The following is a 24,311-nucleotide window of genomic DNA, read 5'->3' as shown; positions in this document are numbered from 1 at the left end:
GGAACTATTTTAGTCCTTAGAGTAATCTATGTTGTGTTTCAATTGCATTTTATTTAACTAAATTATTTTCTTTAATTCACTTGCTTCTTTTTGAAAAATGAAAGATTTACCCATTAAATTGCAACTATTTTGTTTTATCATATAAATATAGAAGTTTTATAGTATTTGCTTAAAATTGATTAATTTTCCAATTTTTACTGCAATTAATTTAAAAGTAATTTTTTTTTAAATTTATTTCACTGCAATTACAATTATATTGCAATTCCATTTCTTATTTTCGTAGCAATATAAAAAATTAAAAGAAAAATGTTAATTTATTTTCATCAAACACACAAAAAATTACCAACAAAATATGACCAACTTAGAGATTCAAGACTTAATCGAAATAGTTTGAGTATTTTGCACAACAAAATTAGGGAAGGAGATTAAAAAATGAGAATTTATAAAAAATACTGTATTATTTAAAAATAAAGGCATATTTCTAATAAGTGGTGTTTAGTTAAACTTAACAAAAAAAAATCATACAAATAATTACCGGAAATGAGTCTTTAAAATTTTAAGTATTTTGTTTAAATTAATAAGAATGTGCCACCAAAAAAAATATGAGTAAAAACAAATTATCTTCAATTGCTTAAAAATAAAAGTTCTTTTTATTCGATTTACCTAAATTGTCACTTGAAAATAATTTCGTTTATATTTATTAAGAAGCTAAAAAATTAGAACTGCAGTTAAAAGAAAAAAAAAGGCCCATTTGTGCTGTTTTACAATGGTTTTAATCAAGCAATTGTTTATTCTTATAATTGAAAAGAAATGCAATAAATGAACTCTAAGACACAGTTAGGAATTGAGAGTTTTTTTTAAATTCAATATAAAAATTATAAGAAGCAGAAAAAAAAAGAAATTCTTCTGGGATTTACAAAAGTATTTTGAATAGTCTTTTGTTTTTTAACGTCAAATGGAGAGAACAATCTCTATAATTTATTTAGAAATTATCAACAAAAACAAGTTACCGTTTCAAGAGCTACTAAGTACAATTAAAGATAAATATTATTCAAACATCGTAATTAAGTAAATAAATATAACTAAGTTTGAATTTTTTTAAGGCGATTTATTTTTAAGACTTCAAAACAATAAATGCTTTATCATGCATACTATAATTATTATTATTTTTAAACTTGTAGGTACTTCATACCATTACAATGAATTTTAAATCTGTTTTAAGTCTCTTCGCCTTTGCATCTATACAAAAAAGTAAAGCTGATGTAAATCAAGTTTAGAAAATAATTTAACTAAATAAATTTTTAAATATTCTTTAAAAAGCACTATTTATTTGAATGAAAAATTAAAAAAAAAATAATATTTTCTGGTTTGGGAGATAAAATACTTGTGTTTAATGTGATTATTTAAATTTCTTGGCATGCAAAATAGTAATAAATTATTTTATTAATGTGGTTAGCCATTTCTGGAAAAATTTTTGTGTTGTTTCTAAAATGAAAAAAAAATGCAAATAAATTTTCCGTTTTTACTTAAAAATGACTTAAAACAACAAAAAAAAAATCCAACTGAAATTCTAAATTAAAATTTATTTGAGCCAGTGCACATTGCAGCATTTCACAAAATTTTACAATTTAAACATTATTTAACAATAAGTTATTAAGGTAAATTCATAGATATTTCGACACGTTTTACCATTTAAGAAAATTAAATAATTTACAGTTAAGATTTTTTTAAAAAGCATTATGTAATGTTAATGTGGTGTTCCTAAAATTATACACATGTAGTCCTGTTTAACTTTCACTTATATGCTGATCAATATGAAAATATGTGATGTGCTTCTTTGCGTGACAACATAAAACAAATTTGAGTAGAAAACGAGTTATTGCAGATTTAGAAAGGAAAAAAAAGCGAAATTTTTGGGAATACATGAATCTTAACACAAAGAGAAATCTTAGAAAATTTTTTTGGAAAAGAGTATGAGATGCCTAATTTGTTGTTGTTGTTTCCAATCCTTCACAATATAGCCTCAGTTACATCAAATCCATGAACTCAAACGCTCTGGCAGTCACCCATCAAAATTGATCTCAAGAGAATGTCTTCCAAGGAAAATTCCAGACAATCAAAAATGTGTTCGGGGGAAGAAGGTTTCAATTTGCACTTGCTACAAGACTTTGCGCCCAAATTCAATAATTAAGCTTTATAAATGGCCACTGATGAATCGTGAAACTGCCGTTTGATTCAAACCATCTCCCTTGGAACTGCGGAGAACGTCCAGGACATTTTCTGCCAAACCAGTGATGCCCAATTTGTGGCACTTATTGCAGGACGAAAAGTTTCGTTTTCAGTACATAAAAATTATAGGAAACGACAAATCTTTTTTAAAACACAGATAAAATACCGAAAGACATAATAATAATAATAAACTATTCGAAAACAATTGATCTCAGTCGTGCGTAGGTAGTGAAAAAAAAAATTAATCGAAGATGAGAAAGTCTAACAGTTGATCAACATTTTAGGACATAAGATCTCGCGGTTTTACTACTAACAATAAAACAAAATCGATACATCTTGAAAAATAATTGACAATAGTGAAATTGAAACTTAAAGTGCCTAATTAACAAAGATGCTAGATGTTTCGCATGACATTAAAAAAAAACTAATCACACTAAAATTTTCCAGATCAATCGTTCACAAACTATGACACAATAATGATAAAATAGTTAAGAAAGAACTATTACCGACAAAAGTTCATATCAAAATGAGTGTGCATTATCAACTGCGACGTCGCCATTTTCAAAACAATGTTACATTTTGAATAGTTTAGGGCGAAATATCACAGACAAGAGTTCAAATCTAGTTGAAAATAAATGTCTGTGATTAACTAAGACGTCACCTGATTTGCTACAAGGGCACACTTCGAATAGCTAGGAAAGAAATATTACCGACAAAAGTGCCTATCGAACTCCATGTGCCTGATCAATTGAGAGGTCACACATTCAGCGATACCTTAAAAGTTTAAATCAATCTGAATGTGCCTGATCAACTAAAACGCCGCATATTTTGCTACACTCATACATTGTGAAAAGGCAGGAAAAAGTGTTAAAATAGAGGAATTTAAATTATATGAGCCTGATATCTTTTTTACTACAGGAATACATTTTTGAAAGTTAAAAAATATCGATAGCCGAAAAGAGCTTAGACGCAACTGAATGTGTTTGATCAACTCAAAAGTCGCAAATTTTGCTACAATCATACATTTTGAATGATTTAGAAAGGAATATCACTGACAAGAATTCAAATCAAACTGTTGTGCCTCGTCAACTGAAACGTTGGATGTCTTGCAACAACCGTGCATTTTAAATAGTTAAGAAAGAAATGCTACCAACAATAGTGCAAAGCAAATCAAACAGAAGGGGTGCCTCATCAACCGAGACATCACCTATTTTGATACAAATTGAAATGCAACAATGATACATTTAGAGTGGCTGAAGACAGAAAGATTGCAGACAAAAGTTAAACCACACTGAACGAGACTAAATATCGCGCATTTTTGGTTACAGTCAATTTATTTTCATATAAATAAAACTAGAAGGAAAGATATCCAGTCAGCCACTCATCACTGCACAATTATCTGTAATTCGCTTATTTCGTTGTATGCATCATCGGAAACCATAATATCAACGAACCTTCAACAATGAAGCATAATCTCTTAAATGTTCGGCGTAGAAAATATGTGCGCATTACGTTCCGCTTATTTGGCCACACCACACACTCTCTTGTTCAGTTTATGAGCAATTTATGAGCATTAAGCAGCAATAAATCGCCTTTTTGTAAATCAACATTTGTAACACTATGTATCTTCTGCTAACAATAAGCCACATTTATCTTGTGACTAATCCTTACTTTTATTGTATTCTTCTTTTTTCTTAAAAATATTGTCGCTCTAAGTGCTGCACCAGTCTGTAAATGTGACATTAGTCAGACTACTACTTTTTAAAACGAATGCACTGCTTTTTAAAATGGAAAAAGGAAATTTTATTTCTCAGTAATATTAGATATTTCAAAATGTTGCCATATTATACGGTCATGATGTGTCTTGAAGCTATTGGTTGGTCTTAAAGCTACGGCCTTTATACCAGGCTAATAAAAAGCAATCTTCCTTCATCTTGAAAAATGTTGTCACAAATTATTTAAGACGGCCATGATGGTCTCAAAGCTATTGCCTCTGCACCGTACCAATAATAAGCAGTCTTCCTTTATTGCGAAAAATGTTGTTATAAATTATATGGAGCCGTGATGGCTAAGGGGATAGAGAGTTGGCCTCTCAATGAGGTGACCCAGGTTCGAATTCCAATGTTGGCTGGTCGATACGAATTCCGCATCCGGCTTGCACCGACCACAGTGCTGATGTAAAATACTATTATCAGTAGTAGATGGATCATGGGTTAGATGCAGTCATTCTAACGTTCTCGTGGTCTTCCTTTCCATGTAAAGCAACAAAGTTAAATCAAAAAGTCCTCCACGAAGGCAATACTTGATCCAGGAGTTTCCTTGTCTTCTGGATTGGGCTCAAAATTACAAGGCTACAGAGTTGAACAATAGTAGTCGTAAACCCAAAAATTGGAACGGCTGTTCAACGACGGTTATAAAATAAAATAAAATATATAAATTATTATGAGATGGACTTTATGGGTCTTGAAGCTACTTGTTGGCCAATATCGTATAGGGCTTTATCGTATACGGCCGTTCTTATATGGTATACGGCCATTCTCCTTCACCAGTAGCCTGTTTTTTAGCATTGCCAGATGGGCCCGAACGTTGTTTTTATGCTCCAGCAAGTTTAAGCTTCTAGGCCAACTATAAGGCTTTAACTATGCCTAAGCGCTAGTCTTATCACTGGTAAACGAACGAACAATGCTTATGATGAAGGGTGATGGATTTTTATTTGGTTTGGTGAAAAAGGTTTCATCATAAATTAAAATTATTTGCTATTGTGTAAAAATTTTTTGTTTGAAAGAAATTATATATTACGCTGTTAACTTTGCACAATGCCCAAAAAATTTTAGTTGCCAAATTCTGCCACAAAATTCGATTAATGACTAAGAAAATAATCCATTTTCACCAAAAATATTTAATAATTTTTTGTATAAAATGCTCGATATACGTTGTATGTGATTTTTAATTTTTATTCATTAATTTTTTTTGCGTGAAATTTTCCAAGTTTTCTAGCCTTATTGGATGAGGTCCAAAAACATACGAGTATCCAGAGACATGCTGAAATCAATTATTTTTCCAAACAAGACCGTTTGAAATGGAAGATCTTTTTTTGAAAACAGCTTTCCAGCGTTTCTACACCTTTCAAAGTTGATTTTCTCAAACAAAAATGACACTATTCATTTAAGAAAGCCATTAAGTGCGAGAAAGTTTTCTGGCAAATAAAAGAGTCTCACCATTGCAAAATAAAAAAAAAACATTAGAAAATACAACCCAATAAAGACATATGAAGATTAATGAATATGGTAAAAAAACGTAACAGATATTTACAAGAACGAAGTTAAATAGAGAATCATTCGTGCGCACACCATTCAAGTTATAACATTTGTAGTTTTTTCATTATCACATACTTTCTCTTGAAATAAACGCCACAAAAGGAAGGTTAAAAGGACCACTGGTTGTTGGATGAGGATGATAGATAACCCAGCAGACAAATTGAGAAAATTAATTATTTTTTGTTTTCTCTCATCATACCCTCGACTTCACAGCCTCGTCAACAAGAGACCTCAAATCGTCTCATTTTCTTGAAAGTCGAGTACAATAAAATGGATGAATGAAAGGATAAAAAGCATACATCTTTTCAAAACTTTTTTTCATCTATTTTCTTGAGAGTTGATGAGGACTGCTGATTAAGAACGTGACAGGAACACAGTCTCAGTATTCCCGTCACCCCCGACAAAGTTGAAAAATATGTTGTTCTTTTAATTAAAAAACTGTATTTGTTCAATTTTTTTGAAACATACCAGAAGTTTTATGAGTTACCACTGAAGAAATTATTCGGAGTACTATTGTTGGTTAACTTTGGTGTAAAGGATATTTAAAAGGTTTACAATGTTGAAAGGTTTCCTTTGTACCTCGTTTTCATTCATTATAGAATTGACGTCAAATTTTAAGATCATATTTTGATCAGGGGATGCAAGAAATTATATAAAATAGCCAAATATTTTTTTAAAACTTATTTTGGAAAGGTTAAACAGTTACCTAAATATTTACTCGTTATTAAGATTAGTTTCACATTTCCATATATATAAATGTATGTGTGTATATTAAAGGCAAACCGTAAAAATGTTTTTTGAATATTTTGTTCCCGTAGAAAACTTTAAATCAAAATACAAATACACTATAAATTGATTTATTTTATAAAATTCAAATCAAGAGTCATTTTAAAGCAAATGAGCAATGAATGGGAGAGAGGATGAAATATGTAGATAGTCTTTGAGAAAATTAAATATTAAGAGGTTGGGGTTAATTTTTAATAATTTCTTAGACCAGAGCAGTGATAAACCTGAAGTACCATTGTGCTAAATGCCCCTTATTGTTTATGAGAAAATATAATATATATATGAGAAACATTGTATATGTATATGAGAATACAAATTTTCTGTAAAAATAGTTGGATGATAATATGCATCCCTCTGGCTACCACTTAATTCTCTTTTTTTAATACAAACCGTCGTTCGAAAGAATTTCGTCTCGCGATATCCGCCAACGAACGTAGCAATCTGCATTTTACGGTTGTTTGACTCATTGCTTCTCTCTTGTTGGACTTAATATAATTCTTAATATAATTCTCTTAATATATTCTTGTTGAACTTAATATAATTGTCCGGACTTAATATAATTCTAATTTTTTATGAGACGCATCTATTGCTGTAATCGATAAAAAAATACAGGATTAGTTCAGAAAAATTCTTTGGCATTTTTTATTTTATTTTTCTATTCTGAAGAAAAAATCATTCGCCAAAACATAATTTTTTTCGCCAAATTTACGATTTTATCGCATTTGGCAAGGTGGCGAATGCTTAGCGCGGGCACTGTATAGCACAATAAAGACAAAAAAGAGAATAAGAAAAAAAGAGAAAAACGAAGAAAATAAAGAAAATTAATAAGTTCTGTTTATTTCGTATAAGCTGCAAGTATATAAAACTCATAAAATAAGTGAAAAATATAGGGAAAACATGGAAAATAATAAAGATTAATAAAAAAGAAGAAAAATTATTAAAATTAAATATTTAAAAAAAAAAATTTAGACAATAAAAATTAAAAAGGCGGAAAACAAAAAAAGGAAAAGATGTAATATCTTCATCAGCTCACACGATTATGTATATATATATATATATATATATATATATTAATAAAAGCATTAAAACTTCATTCTTTTTCATAAAATATCTTTAGTAAAGGATAAGGGTAGAAATTCTATTTTGGGACTTCAAGGCTAAAAACATGCCAATGAATAATAATTAGATTTATACTTCAAAAGAGAAGTTATTTTAAGATCTTTCACTTCCATATAAGGAAAGATTAAACGATTTGCTTTGAGTAANAGTGGTCATATACTGTACGTTGAGCAAATGAGTTTTATTTTTGTTGCAAACCGAGAACTGTGTATTCCCTGGGCTCTCAATTTTCCTTTCATAGCATCCGAGAGGGCTGCTGTATTGTGACAGAACTGAAAAGTTAAAATACATTTATAATAAGATCAAACATGTAGTAGGACTCTTAAAATTGAACTCAACTATGAATTAAATTTGTATTATCTGTGTGAGCTGATGATTACATTTGATGCTCCTTCCTTTTGATAATAAAACTTTCATATTAAAATCGGAAACTCATTATATATATATATATATATATATATAATGAGTTTCCGATTTTAATATGAAAGTTTTATTATCAAAAGGAAGGAGCATCAAATGTAATCATCAGCTCACACAGATAATACAAATTTAATTCATAGTTGAGTTCAATTTTAAGAGTCCTACTACATGTTTGATCTTATTATAAATGTATTTTAACTTTTCAGTTCTGTCACAATACAGCAGCCCTCTCGGATGCTATGAAAGGAAAATTGAGAGCCCAGGGAATACACAGTTCTCGGTTTGCAACAAAAATAAAACTCATTTGCTCAACGTACAGTATATGACCACTAACACTTAAATTAGTTAAGGTAAACAAAAAGTTTTTTAGAGCTATTAAAAAAGAAAAGAAACGTTGATCAAGGATATTAAAATATGTAAAATACATCTAATGATAAGTTTATGCAATCAGACAGTAGTTAGATGATTCAAATAAGAGTCATCACCCTTACCAACAAAGGAAAAGATGATTAACTAGTATTAATTATAATCATTAATTTAAGAAGAGGTTAAAAAGATAAATAATCTTATCTTACTTACATAGTCACGTTCAAAATAATAAAAAAAATCTGACACTTTGTTAGGAATACCACGTTCCTTATCATGACCGATTCACAGCGGTAATAGTTAAAAACAATAACATTAATTTTAACGTAAGAAGAAATCGTTCTTGCCTCTTTTCAATTAGTAAAATTTACTTCCTTTTATGAAGATTTCTTTTAATGATTAAATACGGTTCGAAGGACAAAGCATTTGAAAATGTGGTACAAAAGTTAAAAAATGTAGGAAAATTTTAAAGGCTCATAGAAATTTTCTCGTTCGAAGATAGTGTTTCGTCACTGGGCCAATGGTATTAATTTATATATTTTTCCAATATTTACTAGTGATTCAAATAGACATTCAAATTGACATTATTCGAAGATTTCATAATTGTAACAACTACTTTTAGATATGCTTAATATAGAAAGTAAAAATTAAACACCATAGACATTATTCGAACATTTCATAATTGTAAGGACCACTTTTAGATATGTATGCCTAGTATAGAAAGTAAAAATTAAATTAGCATGTTGAAAAACAAAAAATTCCCTAACTGGACGATTTTATAGATGTTTTCAAGTGAACTAATCGATAGCAACATTCAGATTGAAGTAAATAGAAACTAGTTTCGTTGCAAGAACTGCTTTTAGCATTACACATCAATAAATATTTACAAGTGATAACTTTTACAATATTTTTAAGTGCATTAACCATAGCTTTTGAAGTAAGAAATGTATTTTTTCTTAATGAAATGTTTATTTGAATTGGTAAATAATGTCATTTTTAAATGGAAAACCTATTTGCATCACTAGGCTTCAGAATGGAATGATTTTAATCACTGGTAAGTGACGTTGTTCCAGAAAGAATAGTTTGAATCATTTGTAAGTGATGTAGCTTGAGTTTCTAGAAGTCTAAATTTGGAAACTACATCGCTTACCTGTGATGCAAATCGATTTTTCCCTCGGAAACCTCATTTACCAGTTATTCAAATAAACTTATAATTTAAAAACTTCATCATCTACTAGTGATTCAAATAAAGTTTATTCGAATAACTGGTAAATGATCTATTCTTTTCTAAATGGAAAATCTATCTGCACAGGTAAGCGAAGTTGTTTCTGAATGTAGGTTTATTCGAATCACTGGTAAATGATGTGGTTTCCGAATGGAAAATCTATTTGCACCACAGGTAAGCGATGTTGTTTCTGAATGCAAGTTTATTCGAATCACTGGTAAATGATGAAGTTTCTGATTGTAAAATTTATTTGTATCACAGATAAGCGATGTTGTTCTTGAATGTAAGTTTATTTGAATCACTGGTAAATGATGCTTCCGAATGGAAAATCTATTTGCATCACAGGTTAGGTATGTATTTTCTGAATGTAAGTTTAATCGAATCACTGGTAAATGATGTAATTTCTGAGTGGAAAATTTATTTGTATCACTGATAAGCGATGCTGTTTTTGAATGTAAGTTTATTCGATTCATTGGTAAATGATGTAGCTTCCGAATGGAAAATCTATTTGCATCACAGGTAAGCGATGTTGTTTCTGAATGTAAGTTTATTCGAATCACTGGTAAATGATGTAATTTCTGAGTGGAAAATTTATTTGTATCACAGATAAGCGATGTTGTTTTTGAATGTAAGTTTATTCAAATCACTGGTAAGTGATATAGTTTCGCAATGGAAAGCCTATTTGAATCACCTATAAATGAGATAAAATCAGAATGAAATGTCTATTTACATAGGTAGTAAGTGATGTAGTTTCTAAACGGAAAGTCTATTTACACCACTGAAAAGCAATATTGTTGTTGAATGGAAAGTTTATTTGAATCATTGGTAAGAGATGTAGTTTATATTAGTCACATGTTAGCAAGGTCTAATAATTTTTGATAAATGCTATAATTTATCATCTGAAATATAACTATATTAAGTTTATCAGAAAATTTATTTTATCAAACATTTTTTCGTTAGTTAAGTCACATTTAAACCGCTTTGAAATAAATCTAGAATTTGTTACTCGCTTAAGGCAAAATTTAAAGATAAATTTTTTTTCTTCTTCACCTGCTCATAATACAAACTTTTTTGAAAGTAGTGCATGCAAAAATGATAAAATTGGATTTTTAAATCCTCAAAAAGAAAAGGAAATGCATTAAAAAAAGAGGTAAGTTTCAAACAAATTATTCTCCTTCCAAATGCATGTCGAGTTTACGAACGCGAATATCTTTCGAAAGCAAGATTTTTATTTAAAATAAATATTCCAAACTGTAACAAATACAGAAATAATGTGAAACTTAAAATTTTATATTCCGTGACAGCCTCTTCGAAATATATAGCTCCTTATACATCGATGCGATTGGGCAATTATTTTAAGAGCCTTTCTTTAAAAGTGGACGCATTGGTTTAACCCTCGCAAAAGCGAACATACCACCAATTCCGAAATGGAAGTTTAGTGGAAAAATTGGATTAAAAAGAGCGTAACCACTTTGCAGTTTTATTAACTGTAAAATAGCAAGAAAAAAGAAAAAAAAAAAAACAGGTCGCTGCATATTTTTTAACACCCGGAATGTTATTTTTTTTTATCGTTTTTTTAATCAATGAGGTATCTAAAGGATTTCTTTAGATTGATAAAAGCGATTAAATACATCCAGAATGCAAATTAGGTTGCTTTAAAAAACTTTTTCTGATGTGATTAATATACTTACGCATCAGTAAGTCGTTTAAAAAAAATTTAGCAAAACGCAGAGTTAATTTGAACATTTTTAATATTTTTTTGCAGTTAAAACAAGATCAATTTAAATAATTAAAGAAGATTTAATTTTTTCTTTAATTAGAATATTTACTCGTTATAAATACCACTTAATCTGTGCAAAAACATGATTCTTTTGACCGATTAGCTGTTTAAAAAATACAACATTTAAAAAAAAAATAATATGTGAAAGCTTTTGAAACTCAATAAGTTCTTCATCATGGTACGATTGATGGCTTTTATGGATTAAAGAGAATTATTTTTTTTTGTTGTTGTGTATAAATATGACGTCTATTGATTTTTTTTAATAGTGTGTGGGGTATTTGATTCACACATGAATTTATAATCCAAACGTGCGCCTACATCCACGTTGGATCATACGTACTTATTCTTTGAACGCTGTACGTTGCATTGGTTAAACGGATTGATGTTATGGTTCTATGTAAACTAGTTTTATTTTAACATTATATGATATATTTGATTTATTCATTTCTTGATTTGCTTAGTTCAACGTGGACCACATGCATGTTTTAATTCTTTTCAACAGAGTACGTTACATTTGATTGATTGATCGAAATCAATATTTAGTGTCAACTAGTACTTTTGAAAGTATGTGATGTACTTGATCTACATAGTGATTTATTTTTGAACTCGGTTAGTCAACGTGAACCGTATGCATATCTAAATTCTTTTAACGGTACATTTGCGTTTATTAACCAATCAAATCTAACGTTCATAGCGTGTACGTTACATTTGAATGATCAATCGATGATTAAATGTAAAATAGCTTTTTTAAACAATATATGATGTATTTGATCCATATTATGATTTCATTTTTATATTTGGTTAGCCCACCATGAGCTAGCCAATGTTTAAATTTTTTTAAGAGTGTACGTTATTTTACATATGCATGGATTTGGTTAATTCAACGAGAAGTGCCATGCAATTCAAAATTCTTTTAACAATGTATACGTTACATTTGATTCATTGTTCGATGTTATGATTAATATAAACTGGATTTTTTTTTAAACAGTTTGTGATATATTTGATCGAAATTATGGTTTGATGATTGGATTTGGTTACAATTTTTAGTATTGTATTTAGTTGGTGCAGTTATTAGTACAGTTGTTTGGTTAGTACAATTTTTAGTATGATATTAGGTTAGTATAATTATTAATTTAGTATTGTATTAGTGCAACGTTTCGTATAGTATTTGGTTAGTACAGTTATTAGTACAGTATTTGGTTAGAACAATTATGAGTATAATATTAACTGAATGTATAGCTGAATAGACAGGTAATCCGATTGAAAAACCACAAATAACGATGGGGTAATTTCTTCTTTAGGAAACAAACTTTCACAAAGTACAATAACATTAGAGTTAAAAGTAAATCAACTTCATTCCAATCATAATTCTTTCCGAAAATAAAATGTTCGATATTGTTTATAACGCATGACGTCACTCGTGATTTAGTAAAGAATAGTTATGATAATTTCCCAAGGACTCCTCCGAGACACAAAACGCATTATTGTGTTCATAGGAAATTATTTTGTCAATCATGATATTGTGCACACCTGTTTCATTTCAGATCTAAACACGTAAATGTGAGAAATTTAGTACTTCCGAGTCAATTTTCGAAATCATTTTTCCAAGAAAAGCGTCGCGTACCATAACACCTGCTCAACGTGTTAACCAGCGTTCTGTTTTGATTAATGTTTAGTGTGTCCAGAAGGAAATGAAAATTTATTCAAAAGTGGTCATAAATAGAGATTTCTGAGACTTCACTCTTTGGTTTGCTCTTTAAGTATATTTTATTGCACGGATGAGGCAGAGTGTGATTTTTATGGTCTCAAAGGGTTAGCAGTTTCCTGAATTAGAATTCACCGACAATGAAATAAACTAAGAATAGGTCACGGTTGTTCTGAAATTGCACAAAACTGGCGAAATAGTGAGAATAAATAGTACTAAGCATTTCAAAGAAATTTTGCGTTTTAAGTTGTTATTTTAGAATTCTTAGTTGATGGGACGTATCAGACATTGGATTTTAGATTGAAACTTATAAAAGTACCATTTTTGGACTTACATTGATAATTTTGAAACTTTAATTTTCAACATAATCTAAAAAAAAAAACTTTAGTTAAAGTATGAGATTTAACGCCAGCCAATTAAATTTTAACCAAATGTCACTGAATCTCAAACAATTGGCATTGGATCTGGACGAAATTTACGAGGTACTCAATTTTTTCGAGTTATATCTTTTATTTTAGAGTTTCATTTTCAAACACACTATAGAAAAATTACAATTAATTTAAGCGTATAGAACAATCAATTCTATTAGAGGTTCCCTAGATTGGAATCTCAGTGATATCTGGTTGATTCTTATAGTGCTCAACAGCTTGTCTCGACTACACTCTACACTACTGATGCAAAATATCCATCCAATAAACTTTCCATGTTGTTTAAGGGAAACGTCTTATAACATACGTCTGTAGTTGCGGTGTAAAATCTAGTATTGACGGGGAAAATCAAAAACATGTTTCAAATTCAAATGTAATCTAGTCTTTTTTTCTTTATCTATTTCCAAAGGCAAGACAGAAACGAATATAAAAAGGAATACAAAAACGAATATAAAAAGGAATACAAAAAAGAATAATAAATATAGAAGTAAAGCACAATTAAAAGTGTCGGAATTAAAAGCCGTAAAGTGATGCACATCGATGGAGTTGGTGTCTATTCATTGGAATTTAAAAAAAAAAAAAACACACAGGAAACAAACGTGGTGTCTATTCATTGGATCTGTTGAATTATAGAGGGTGCAATGAGGCTTTGAAAAGGCTCCAAAGCTATGCTCTGGTCATGTCCTGTCAGAAGATGGACAGCTAAAAATCGGTAAAAGAATTCCCGGCAATCTTTCGAGGTTGGGTGATCAATTTTACCAGCACAATATTAACCTTTCATACTGATTAGCAACAAACAGCTCAATTATTTGTTTAACTTTTTAACAACATTTTTCCTAAATACTGACAAGTGTTCCGTTGTCCATGGTAGATGCATCATGGGATTAATAGTGGGCTGCTTTTTCTCACCATGTAAGGCAGGTAGGTTAGTTTCACACAAAGCGTCCTTCAAGAAAGCGAACTTGAACTACAAAACTCAAATAAGGTATTGAACGTACCATATCTTTATATGATTTTTAGTGTATGCCCAGCCGAAAGTATTTTCCCAATGCGCTATATTATACAAAGAAAGATAATGCTTAATGCAAGGAAGCTGTGGTTTAAATATTTATTGTTTCCACAATAGAATTAGGAAAACTTTTAGTATTTAAACACCCAAGGAAAAAACATCTTTAAGGGCTTTTAAAAAGCGAAAATCGAAAATAAGCACCTTTAAGCACTTTTTAAAAACTCTACGCACCCTGAAACTACCCTTAGCAACTAAACGGATTTGAAGAACAACAAAAATTTCTAAACGTGGGTCCGATTCATCACTTTCAGAGAAAGCACCGCCTTTAACCCAGAGGGCACGGAACGGAGACCGATTACAGAAATAGACTTAATCTAAGGATTTTTTCCAGGTAAAATCATTCTTTAACAAGGTCGAAATACTGTAGCTAATAATTCTGTTTTATGTTTTTACTTTTATGCAATTACCGAGTCAAATTTACGAACTCCAAATCTCGCCAGGTGAAAGTTTTAAGTTAATGATACATTTAAAAATCTCTCCGATAAAAAATTTAAATGGGTGATACACTTATGCTTTCAATATGAAGATTTATTTATATCTCTCCAATTAAAAACTTGGGTTTCAATTAGTGATACTTTCTTTTGCTTTTTGTATGGCTATACATTTTAGTTTCTTCCAATCAAAAGCTTTCAGTTAGTGACGCATTAATGCTTATTAAATGGGGACATATTTATAACTCCTTAATAACTTAGGCATCCATTAGTGAAACTTTCATATACTTTTAGTATAAATTTATATCTCCCCAACTATAAACTTAAATATAGTTAGACACACTATAACTATAGTTCAAAAAAGTATCATCCAAACTACCAGAATATGGTAAAATTTGCTGCATTGTGGCACTATGGGAGCTCTAAAAAGCTCGGTAATTTTTACCGAAGCGTTTTGGTAGAATTACTTTGAGAAAATACTTTGGTAAAACTAAAAATAAATTAGGGTCTTATAAGGTCTTATGCGATAAAAGTTGGTAAATGTGGCAAAATTTGGTAATTTTATCATGGTAACTTAGAGCATTGCATAAAATCCATTTATTCGAGAAAATTTACTTTTCTGTTATGTATTAACTAAATGTGTGGCAATAAGAACTATTATGCCGAAAAATCGGATTTACGGTAAACAGTCACCATATGAACGAAAATATTACCAAATGAATAATTTTAAATAACGCATATTTTGGTTTTTAATTACTAAAACTATGTTTCCCCCTCCCCGCCAGAAATGTCATTACTATACAGTACAGTAATTTTACCAGAATTTTTTTCTCCGTGCAGAAAATTCAAAAACCATCTTTGTATATACAATGGCGAGCTAATATGATCGTAACAATTGTAGTGCAAAATAATTGAATATTAAAGAATAAAGAAAAATTTTTGTTGCATAGAATAAAAAGTATGCATATTTTCACAACGTAAAAATGTTTGTGGAATAGAAATGGAATTTGTATTTGTATTTTGAATTAATTGAACAAGGTTTCAGTTATTTTAAGTTTATTTCAATTCTCAGTCATTTTTCAAAGAGAACATTTTTACATCGCATCGCAAACATATAGAAGTAGACTTTTGTATTTTGAATTAATATTTTTTTAGAATTAGCATCTGATTCTTTAAAAAAAAAAGAAAAAAAAAAGAGCAGTTTTACATTGTAGGATGTGCAAATGGAAAGTTGGACAAGCATATTTATTTCAAAATAATTTTATATTTGATTGAAGTTCAGTAAAAAATATAATGATATAAATAATAATAAAAACCTTAAAATTAATTATGCTAACGTAAAAGTGGTTCAAAAATTTCGTTAATTTTCAATCAATCAAAAAAAAAATCAATTAAACAAAATCAATTTTAAAAGGCGATCACAGGTTACCCATTATCAAAATGGTTGTTGTCTAAAGTTCTTTAGCTTAAGCTTTTTCAGCCTCGGTAAGCTTGGCCTTGGCATCGTTTTTTTTTCTTGCTTCAACTCTAACCTTTGGGACCGTGTCAATCAGTTTGGGACCCTCTTTATTAGTGATATTCACCTCAATTAGTATTGAAAATTACCTGACATTCACCTGAATTAGAATTGAAATTGAAACAATGAAAACAAAAATATCGTGCAAATGATGAAATTCTCTTTTATTCACAACTCAAGAAGTATTTATGGGATCTCTCTTGTCCCATATCTCAAAAATAAACTCACTAACTTAAAGCATAATAAACAAAAAAAAAGAATTATGAAAAAATAATTATAAAAAAGAAAGAATTCTAAAAAAATTATCAAACGGGCAGCGTTCGCTATAGCAAAGCATGCAACGATGAAGCATGCGCACTGGTCACTATTAATCTTGAACATAGTTGAAAAGTGTGATGACGTCCAAATAAGGTGCGCACGCCATCAAACCCAAAACAACACCCATTTTTCCAATGGGTAAAAAAAAAAATTAAAATGTCCACGTATATTTTGAATAAAACCAAATGCGAATACTTTCCAGAGCAAATAAATGTTTCTTGTTGCATTCATTATGTGTAATATACTGGTTTCAAATATTAACTACTCGCTTTTTAAAATGAGAACAAAACCGACCATTAACATGCTTAAAACATTTTAAATCTATAAATAAAATATTATATTTGCCATTTTTCATCTATCATCATAAAAATTGCCTCACTTCCAAGCTATGTGGCAAAAGATATGTTAAAAATTTAGAAACATAATGGATATGAAAACCGTAACGCAGTTCAATATATCGATTTTTGGAAATCTATTTCTTGTAAATGTTAGCTTTAAAAAAAAATTGAAATTGCCTATTTGAATGATAAGGTGGTAAAGCTATTCCCAGAATTGTAATGATTGTTGAGTATTTTTGTTCTATATTCCCGAACGTGTGTATATGTCACGTTTCATTTTCAAAAATTCAGCATTTTCTGGATGCTCATACTCCCGGATAAAAAGTTGCAAAGAGGAAAGTTTCAAAGCAAAATATTTTCCAGTATTTCGAATCCACTAAACTGATATTTTCATACGCGCGCAAAAAATGTTCCATCTATGAAAAGTGCTCGGTGAGTCATGTCGGTGGTAAGTGCAAAAAAGATGGAAGTCAAAATATTCAGAATATTTTAGATTTTCTCTCACGATATCTTGAATCCTTTAAAAATGTTTTTCCTTCTTTTGCGACGATGTTTTTACCTTTCGATCAAAATGCAGATACTTTTTACAACATTTACAGAAATGTCAACTCAAGATCTGCTTTAGCAAGGGGTGGAGGAGAAACCTTGAATCTAATAATATTTAAAAATATTTACTAAGAAATTTAATAATCGCTAAAAACATCTAAGAAAATAATCTAATAATCTCTAAATTACGTTTTCAAAAAAATTTAATAATCTCTAAAAATATTTTTAAAAAAAACTAATTGTCTCCAAAAATATTTTCAAAGAAATCTAACAATCTCTAAAAAATAGAAAAAAAGAAATTTTTAAAATGCGACCAACGAAATTTATACCATGTAATGATTAAATATATATTTTATTTATTTGTGGTAAGTAAAATAAGACATGCCATGCATTAAATTCGAATCCTGCTCGGACGAATACACCAGCAATCTATTGCAACGGTACGAGGAAAAATAACAACAAAAATATAAAAAAACAATATTATTAATAATCAATATGTATAATTCTTTTGAATGGGAAAACGCGAACAACAGCCTATCTCTTTCCCACTCCCTTATAAAGAGCGAAAACAAAAAAAAAGATATGCTCATGAAAGAAATGAAGTTTCAAAACAAACTAAAGAGTTTCACCGGAAGTTAATGTTTATCGAGTGGCGTTTCCTGTTAAAATAAGACTTCTGTAGATGATATCACTTTCAAAAGATGGAGTTTATCTTTTCATAACATAGTTTGGTTTATGAGTTTTAGAGATAGGCCGGAACGGGTATTTTGGAGAAACAGGTATCAAACCTTGCAATAATATATAAATAACGTCTTACAATACAATAAACTCAATCAGTATCTTCTTTTTAGTGCATTCAAATAGTGCATATAATTATTTACACTATTTGTTTAGAAATTAAAATCAATAATTAATTGATAAGGGAAATCTTAAATAAGTTTCATAATTTCAGGAATTCTAAGTTTATAATGGATAATTACTTTTATTAAAATTATATAGACACAAAAAATAGAGATAGCAAAGTAATGTACGAAAGAATTCAGATAACTGTTTCCGAAAGCCTTTTTTATTTATATCAAAATATCATCACCAAATTTAAAGTATTCGGTACCTTTCGTTTTAAATCGTTACTAAACTTTGAAGCAAATTTAAAGTTATAAAAATTAAATGCTATTTTGTAATTAATAATTTATAATTAACGGTTTCAAAATAAGTTAAGAGTAGGGATATCAGTTTATCTATACTTTTTGTAACGCCTTCATATCTCATTTTATGGAAACAAGACGTTTATTTAAAGTATGCTACTAGTTTTGACAACTTTCTTTTAAAAATATTATTATAAAAAACTAGTTTATAAGTTTTATTGCGTGAAAAAACGTATAAAACTATAAAAAAAATTAATATAATTTTTTTTTTTTAAATCATCAATTTTAGGTAAAAATAAGGAATTTTTTTTGCATATAAGCAAAAACTGATTTGAGGATTTTATCTAAATGGCTATTAATTATGTTTTGAACTACTTACTATCTTAAAAGCAAGTGCATATACAACTGAGTTAGAGATCAATGTAGTAAAAAAAGCAAATTTTTAAAAATTTCCGCTCGCGTCTTTGCGAAAAAACATGCATAAAAAATGAATTTCTACTTTTTTCTCTTAGTCTGTAGTTCAATACACGTGTATTATAATCAAAACTGATGAAAAATTGTAGACAATTATTTAAAATACAACATGAAATACTATGTTTAAGATGGTGTAAAATGGAAAAAAAAAAAAACCTGAGTTTGAGATAAACGCATTTAAAGATTTAAAATCACAAGTCTATCCAATGTTTTCACCTTGCACAAAAACTACTACAACTTCGTAAATAATTGGAGTACAAACAAAAGTAAAGTATTTTTAAAAAGCTACCACTACAGTAATTCTATATCTATTAACTCAATTAAACTCAATTTGAAAACTTCGCCCAAAATCATGATGTAGCACTAGTCAGATACCTTAAACCGATCTCTTTACTAAATAATTAAAAAATAAATACAATAAACCAATATTTAAAGTAATAATTGAAATTTAAAACACAATAAAAAGTTTATAATAAAATTATTAATTTCATCTCACCATCTCGCGTGACGATTTCATTTATAAGCAGCATCATAACTTGTCTTCACACAAATGGGGTAATAGCATGAATGGGGTAATAGCATTTGCAGCTTCACTTACCTAAAATAAAAATTATATGTTAAGTAAAAGCATTTTATATTTTATTTTATAACCGTCGTTGAACAGCCGACCCAATTTTTTGGGTCGGCTACGATGTCAACTAATCGTACCTACGATTCAGTTACGTAGCCTTGTAAATTCGAACCCAATCCAGAAGACAAGGGAACTTCTACCACGAAAACCTCTCACGATTAGCCTGACGGCAAACGGACTCTAACCCATGATCCACCTACCACAGAGAATATTTTACGCATACACGGATGCGGAATTCGAATCGACCAGCCATCGCAGGGATTCGAACCCGGTTCACATCATTAGAAGGCGAATGCCTTAGAGCATGGTTCCCTCAAAGTTTCGGTTCTCCAGTTCCAGATATATGTCATCCCAAGGTTCAAAAGAAGAGCTTCTAGGATTGCTACCGCTCCCAGGGCAAACTCGTGGAGAAGTTATAGCAAATGCTGTGCAAAAATGTCTAGAAGACAATGGAATTGATATAAATAAAATCGTTTCTATAGCAACTGATGGAGCCAGAAGTATGTCAGGAATACATAGAGGGGTAACATAAATTTTTCAGGAAGAAAACCCCCCCCCCATGAAATTCTAACGTTTCACTGCATAAATTCTTCAAGAAGCGCTTTGTGCCCAAACATTTCCGGCCGAAATAGTTGAGTTCACGAAGTTGGTAATTAAGATTTTAAACAGCATCTTGGGCCAAACCACTCGACCATTGCCAGTTTAAAGAGTTCCTTGAAGAAATAGATAGCCAGTTTTCTGACCTACTTCTGCACAATAATGTGCGAAGGCTTTCCAGAGGTAAAGTATTGCAACGTTTTGCTTTGTGCTTGAGTGAAATAAAAACATTCATCAATGAAAAGAGCATAGAGCATCCCGAATTTGAAGAAGACAAATGACTTAAAAAATTCAACTTCATGGTAGATACCACAAGGAAATTAAATGAACTAAATCTAAAAACTGCAAAAGAAAGGGCTACCCAGCCTACGCCTTGCTTGAAGTAGTTTAGTTCGGGGAAAAAATGACTTCTTTTTGTTGAAGACATGGGGAGCAGTAAATAAAAATCTAGAGTCGCGCTTGAAACTTAAAACAACAAGTTATAAGACTGATTTTATTAAACTTTCGAAAGGCATGCAAAGCCAATGCTCCCATTGATGTAACCATCTATATTTGTGTTTTTATATAAATAAATATTATTCCGTATTTAAAGCTGTTTATTTTAAATCAAAAATATATAAGCAAACACTATAATATTACATCGAAAAATTTTAATGGCTCTTTAAAAACTGGGAAATTTTGTAATTTGTAACTTTTGCCTCTTCCGTTTCCGACCCCTGTTCTGAGGTATGATTAAATTACCAAATTTTACTCTATTTACTATCAATGTTATTATATTTACTACCAAATTTTAGATTTACTATTACATGTTACAAAAATAATTTTATTGTTAAGTTACAAATTTGTTGCTACAGTTACAGTTTATTGCTATCAGTTGCTACAGTTTATTGCTATTAAGTCATTATCAAAGTGATTCGGTAAAAATTACGGAGCTTTTCGGTGTTCCCACAGAGCCGGAAACACGATAAATTTTACCATATTCTGGTAGTTTGACCATACTTTTTCCTCAATGTAGATTTAATAAATAAATAATAGGAAGAGAGGGAATTACATTCACTATTAATACAACAATATATTAAGAAAGAATTATAATATCTAAAACCACAACTGTAAAAAATAAAAAATTGGACTTCGTCAAAATATTATTTTTATTACTTTTTTTGTTCGTAGATTGCATTTAAAAAATATTTCATTTTAAAATTAGGCTCTAATTAAGCTGCGTTCTTAAGCTTTAAAAATGGAATTATTATTATTTTTTAAATGTAGTGGAAGATGCATTTTTCAATACAATTGTTTAAAGAGCGTTTTAATAAATATCTCCATAAAGTTTCATAAAAACTTATACCTCCTTAAATAATTTTTACAAAACTCAGTATGCATGTTAGTTTGTATATGTAAAGCTGTCTCACCAAAATAATTATGTTTCTAGTATAATAAATACAAAGAAAGTTTGTTTTTTAAGTCCGTTGTCCTTTTTTATGATTTCGACACAAAAATATTGATTTAAAAGTTTTTTTTTTGTTTTTTTATTAAGACTTAATTTTTCAATTATTATGTACTTCAATTCATGTGAATATTATTAACCGTACTATGATTAAATTCGCGTAATTTTTTTAAAAATAAATAACAGCAACGGGAATTGCACTGTTTATAAAAATACCGTCTCTAATAAAATTTAAGTTCTTATTTTCAATGAAAATACAGAAATCATACTAAGCTTTGCGGAACTTTAAAAAATAATTTTATTATCAATAAATTTAAAAAAAAAGGAATTAACTACGAAGTTTTTCCGGTATGAAGTACTATTTGGAATACTATTTGAATAATTGTTATTGAAGAACAATCTATATTATATAAAACGCTAATACGTACGTATGTATGTATGTATCAATAAAACCGATGATATTTCTTTTCTCGCGCTGGCAACAGTTTTCATTTTTAATTGATTGGATTCGGCGCGCAAGAGCACGTTGTGAGCAACCAGATAACAATAACCAGAGTGAGCATTATCAGGTTGTTCAATTCAGATTCATGCACTAAAAACATGACAATATTTAATTTAAATTCAATTAGGAATTAATTAATTAATTGAAGTGAGAATGCTTTAAAAGGCCGCTGTTGAATTGATATTTTTCTACTGGGAGCTACCTAAACGTCTAAAAAACGTTTAAGTGTTTGTATTGAATGCATTGAATTTTTTTTATATTTCGCGTTTATTTATGCATTGAATTTTCACGCTTTAAAATGCAGAATATTAGTGAAGCAATATTTGATAATTTATTTTGCTAATATGTTTCTTATTCAGCTAATGTTTTGATTTTTTCACCATGTACAATCTAAATAGCTAATATACTTTTTTAAAAGCCAATATGAACATTGGTAGAATTCTTCTACATAAGTACAATACTATGTCTTTGATGATAAAATACTATGTCTTTGATGATAAAATACTACGTCTTTGATGATAATATATTATGTCTTTGTGCTACAACATTGTGTTCATTGGCGAGCGAGCGCAGCGAGCCATGGTTCACGGCGTGAACCACATAGGATTGCGTAGCAATTCTCGGGGGTTGGCGAGCGTTAGCGAGCAGGGGGCGGAGCCTCCTAGTTGTGTTATAATTTGAAACAATAAAACATGCAGTTTCAAGATATAAATAGAAATGCACTATTATTGATAAAATATTTAAGAATTACAGATTACAATTAGAATTACATTATTAAACTTTGAAGTTTAAAATAATGGCTCGAATTGATTGATAAATTTTTTAATAGTGTTAAACAAATCGCAAATAATAAATTTGGAAGTTGGAAAAAAAAAAATCAAATAGCAATACAACAACAAAATGATTGAAGCTTGATTAAAATGAATAAAACTGAAAACAAAAAACGAACACATAAAAAATGACCGCTGTTGAAAATTCTTTGTTGTTAATGTCTATCATGCAAATCCTTTTTACCAATGAAAATTATTTGAACATCAAATACGTATCACAAGATTAAATTTCAAATATTTGCGAATTTGCTGAAATTGTTATTTTATATCTGTATCACGTGAGTTATCACGTACGACTAATACTTTGCTGGATACTTGTTTTTGACATTTTAAACGAGTAATACGATTCTTAAAACACAAAAGCTCTTGATGTCAAAAACCAATTGAAAGTGTGTAAGTAAACGTTTTCCGTATTTAATGGTGCACTTTCATTTTGAAGAACATCATTTCGATAGGGAGGATAAAATTTGTCAATGTACGCGTTTTTTTCAAATATTGTCACGTCAACCTAACTATTTCACATTTAAGAGACACAATCCTTAAATTGGGATTATTATTCGGATTTTTTGAAATTGATTTTAATTATTTTTGTAACAAAAATCGTGAGAACAAAACTGAAAAACGTAAGTTTCAGAAGAAACTACTTGCCTTTTAAGAGAACTTAAGATAACGCGAAAATCCGAAATACTTCGACGTTCAGCGAGAAAAAACGTCTTTTACATAGGTGAATATACGTTAATAATTATACCCGAAAAATTGGTCACCATCTAGGAAATTTTTTTACTTCCCTTACTAAAAATGAAGAAAAAAATCAAGATTTATTTTTACATTTTTTTCTATGAATGCAAACGCGATCTAAAATTATATTCACGTGATTTAAAACCACAGATCGCGCATCGTGTTTTGTATTTTTAAAGGTTTTTTTTTCTCTCAAAAATCAAATATCGAGTTTTATATTCACTTCATTTAAAAGCCACCATTATGATCCGTGTGCAAGCGACTTAAAAATTATACAACGGAATTCGTTCTTAAAATCAAATATCGAGATTCGTATTAATTCGATTTTAAAATTTAATGTCGAGATTAGTATTCGTA

The 24,311-nt window shown here is 29.5% G+C and overlaps 1 protein-coding gene across 6 annotated transcripts in view; it reads right to left on the bottom strand.

The window, feature by feature from the left end:
- The window catches only part of LOC107453971 (TGF-beta receptor type-1), a 716,084-nt gene that overhangs the window by 121,575 nt on the left and 570,198 nt on the right, over positions 1 to 24,311 (bottom strand). For 2 of the 6 annotated variants that reach the window (XM_043045483.2, XM_016070996.4), the window contains one exon: positions 19,709 to 19,810. The exons of the other annotated variants lie outside the window; for them this stretch is intronic. In XM_043045483.2, coding sequence (XP_042901417.1) covers positions 19,709 to 19,745 — 37 coding nt within the window. In that variant the 5' untranslated portion in view covers positions 19,746 to 19,810. The remainder of the gene's footprint in view (positions 1 to 19,708; positions 19,811 to 24,311) is intronic. 6 annotated transcript variants of the gene reach the window in all.

This window comes from Parasteatoda tepidariorum, chromosome 1 (assembly GCF_043381705.1).
Source record: "Parasteatoda tepidariorum isolate YZ-2023 chromosome 1, CAS_Ptep_4.0, whole genome shotgun sequence".
Taxonomy (NCBI): domain Eukaryota; kingdom Metazoa; phylum Arthropoda; class Arachnida; order Araneae; family Theridiidae; genus Parasteatoda; species Parasteatoda tepidariorum.
The sequence above is the reverse complement of the archived record's forward strand: the minus strand, read 5'-3'. Positions and strand labels throughout refer to the sequence as shown.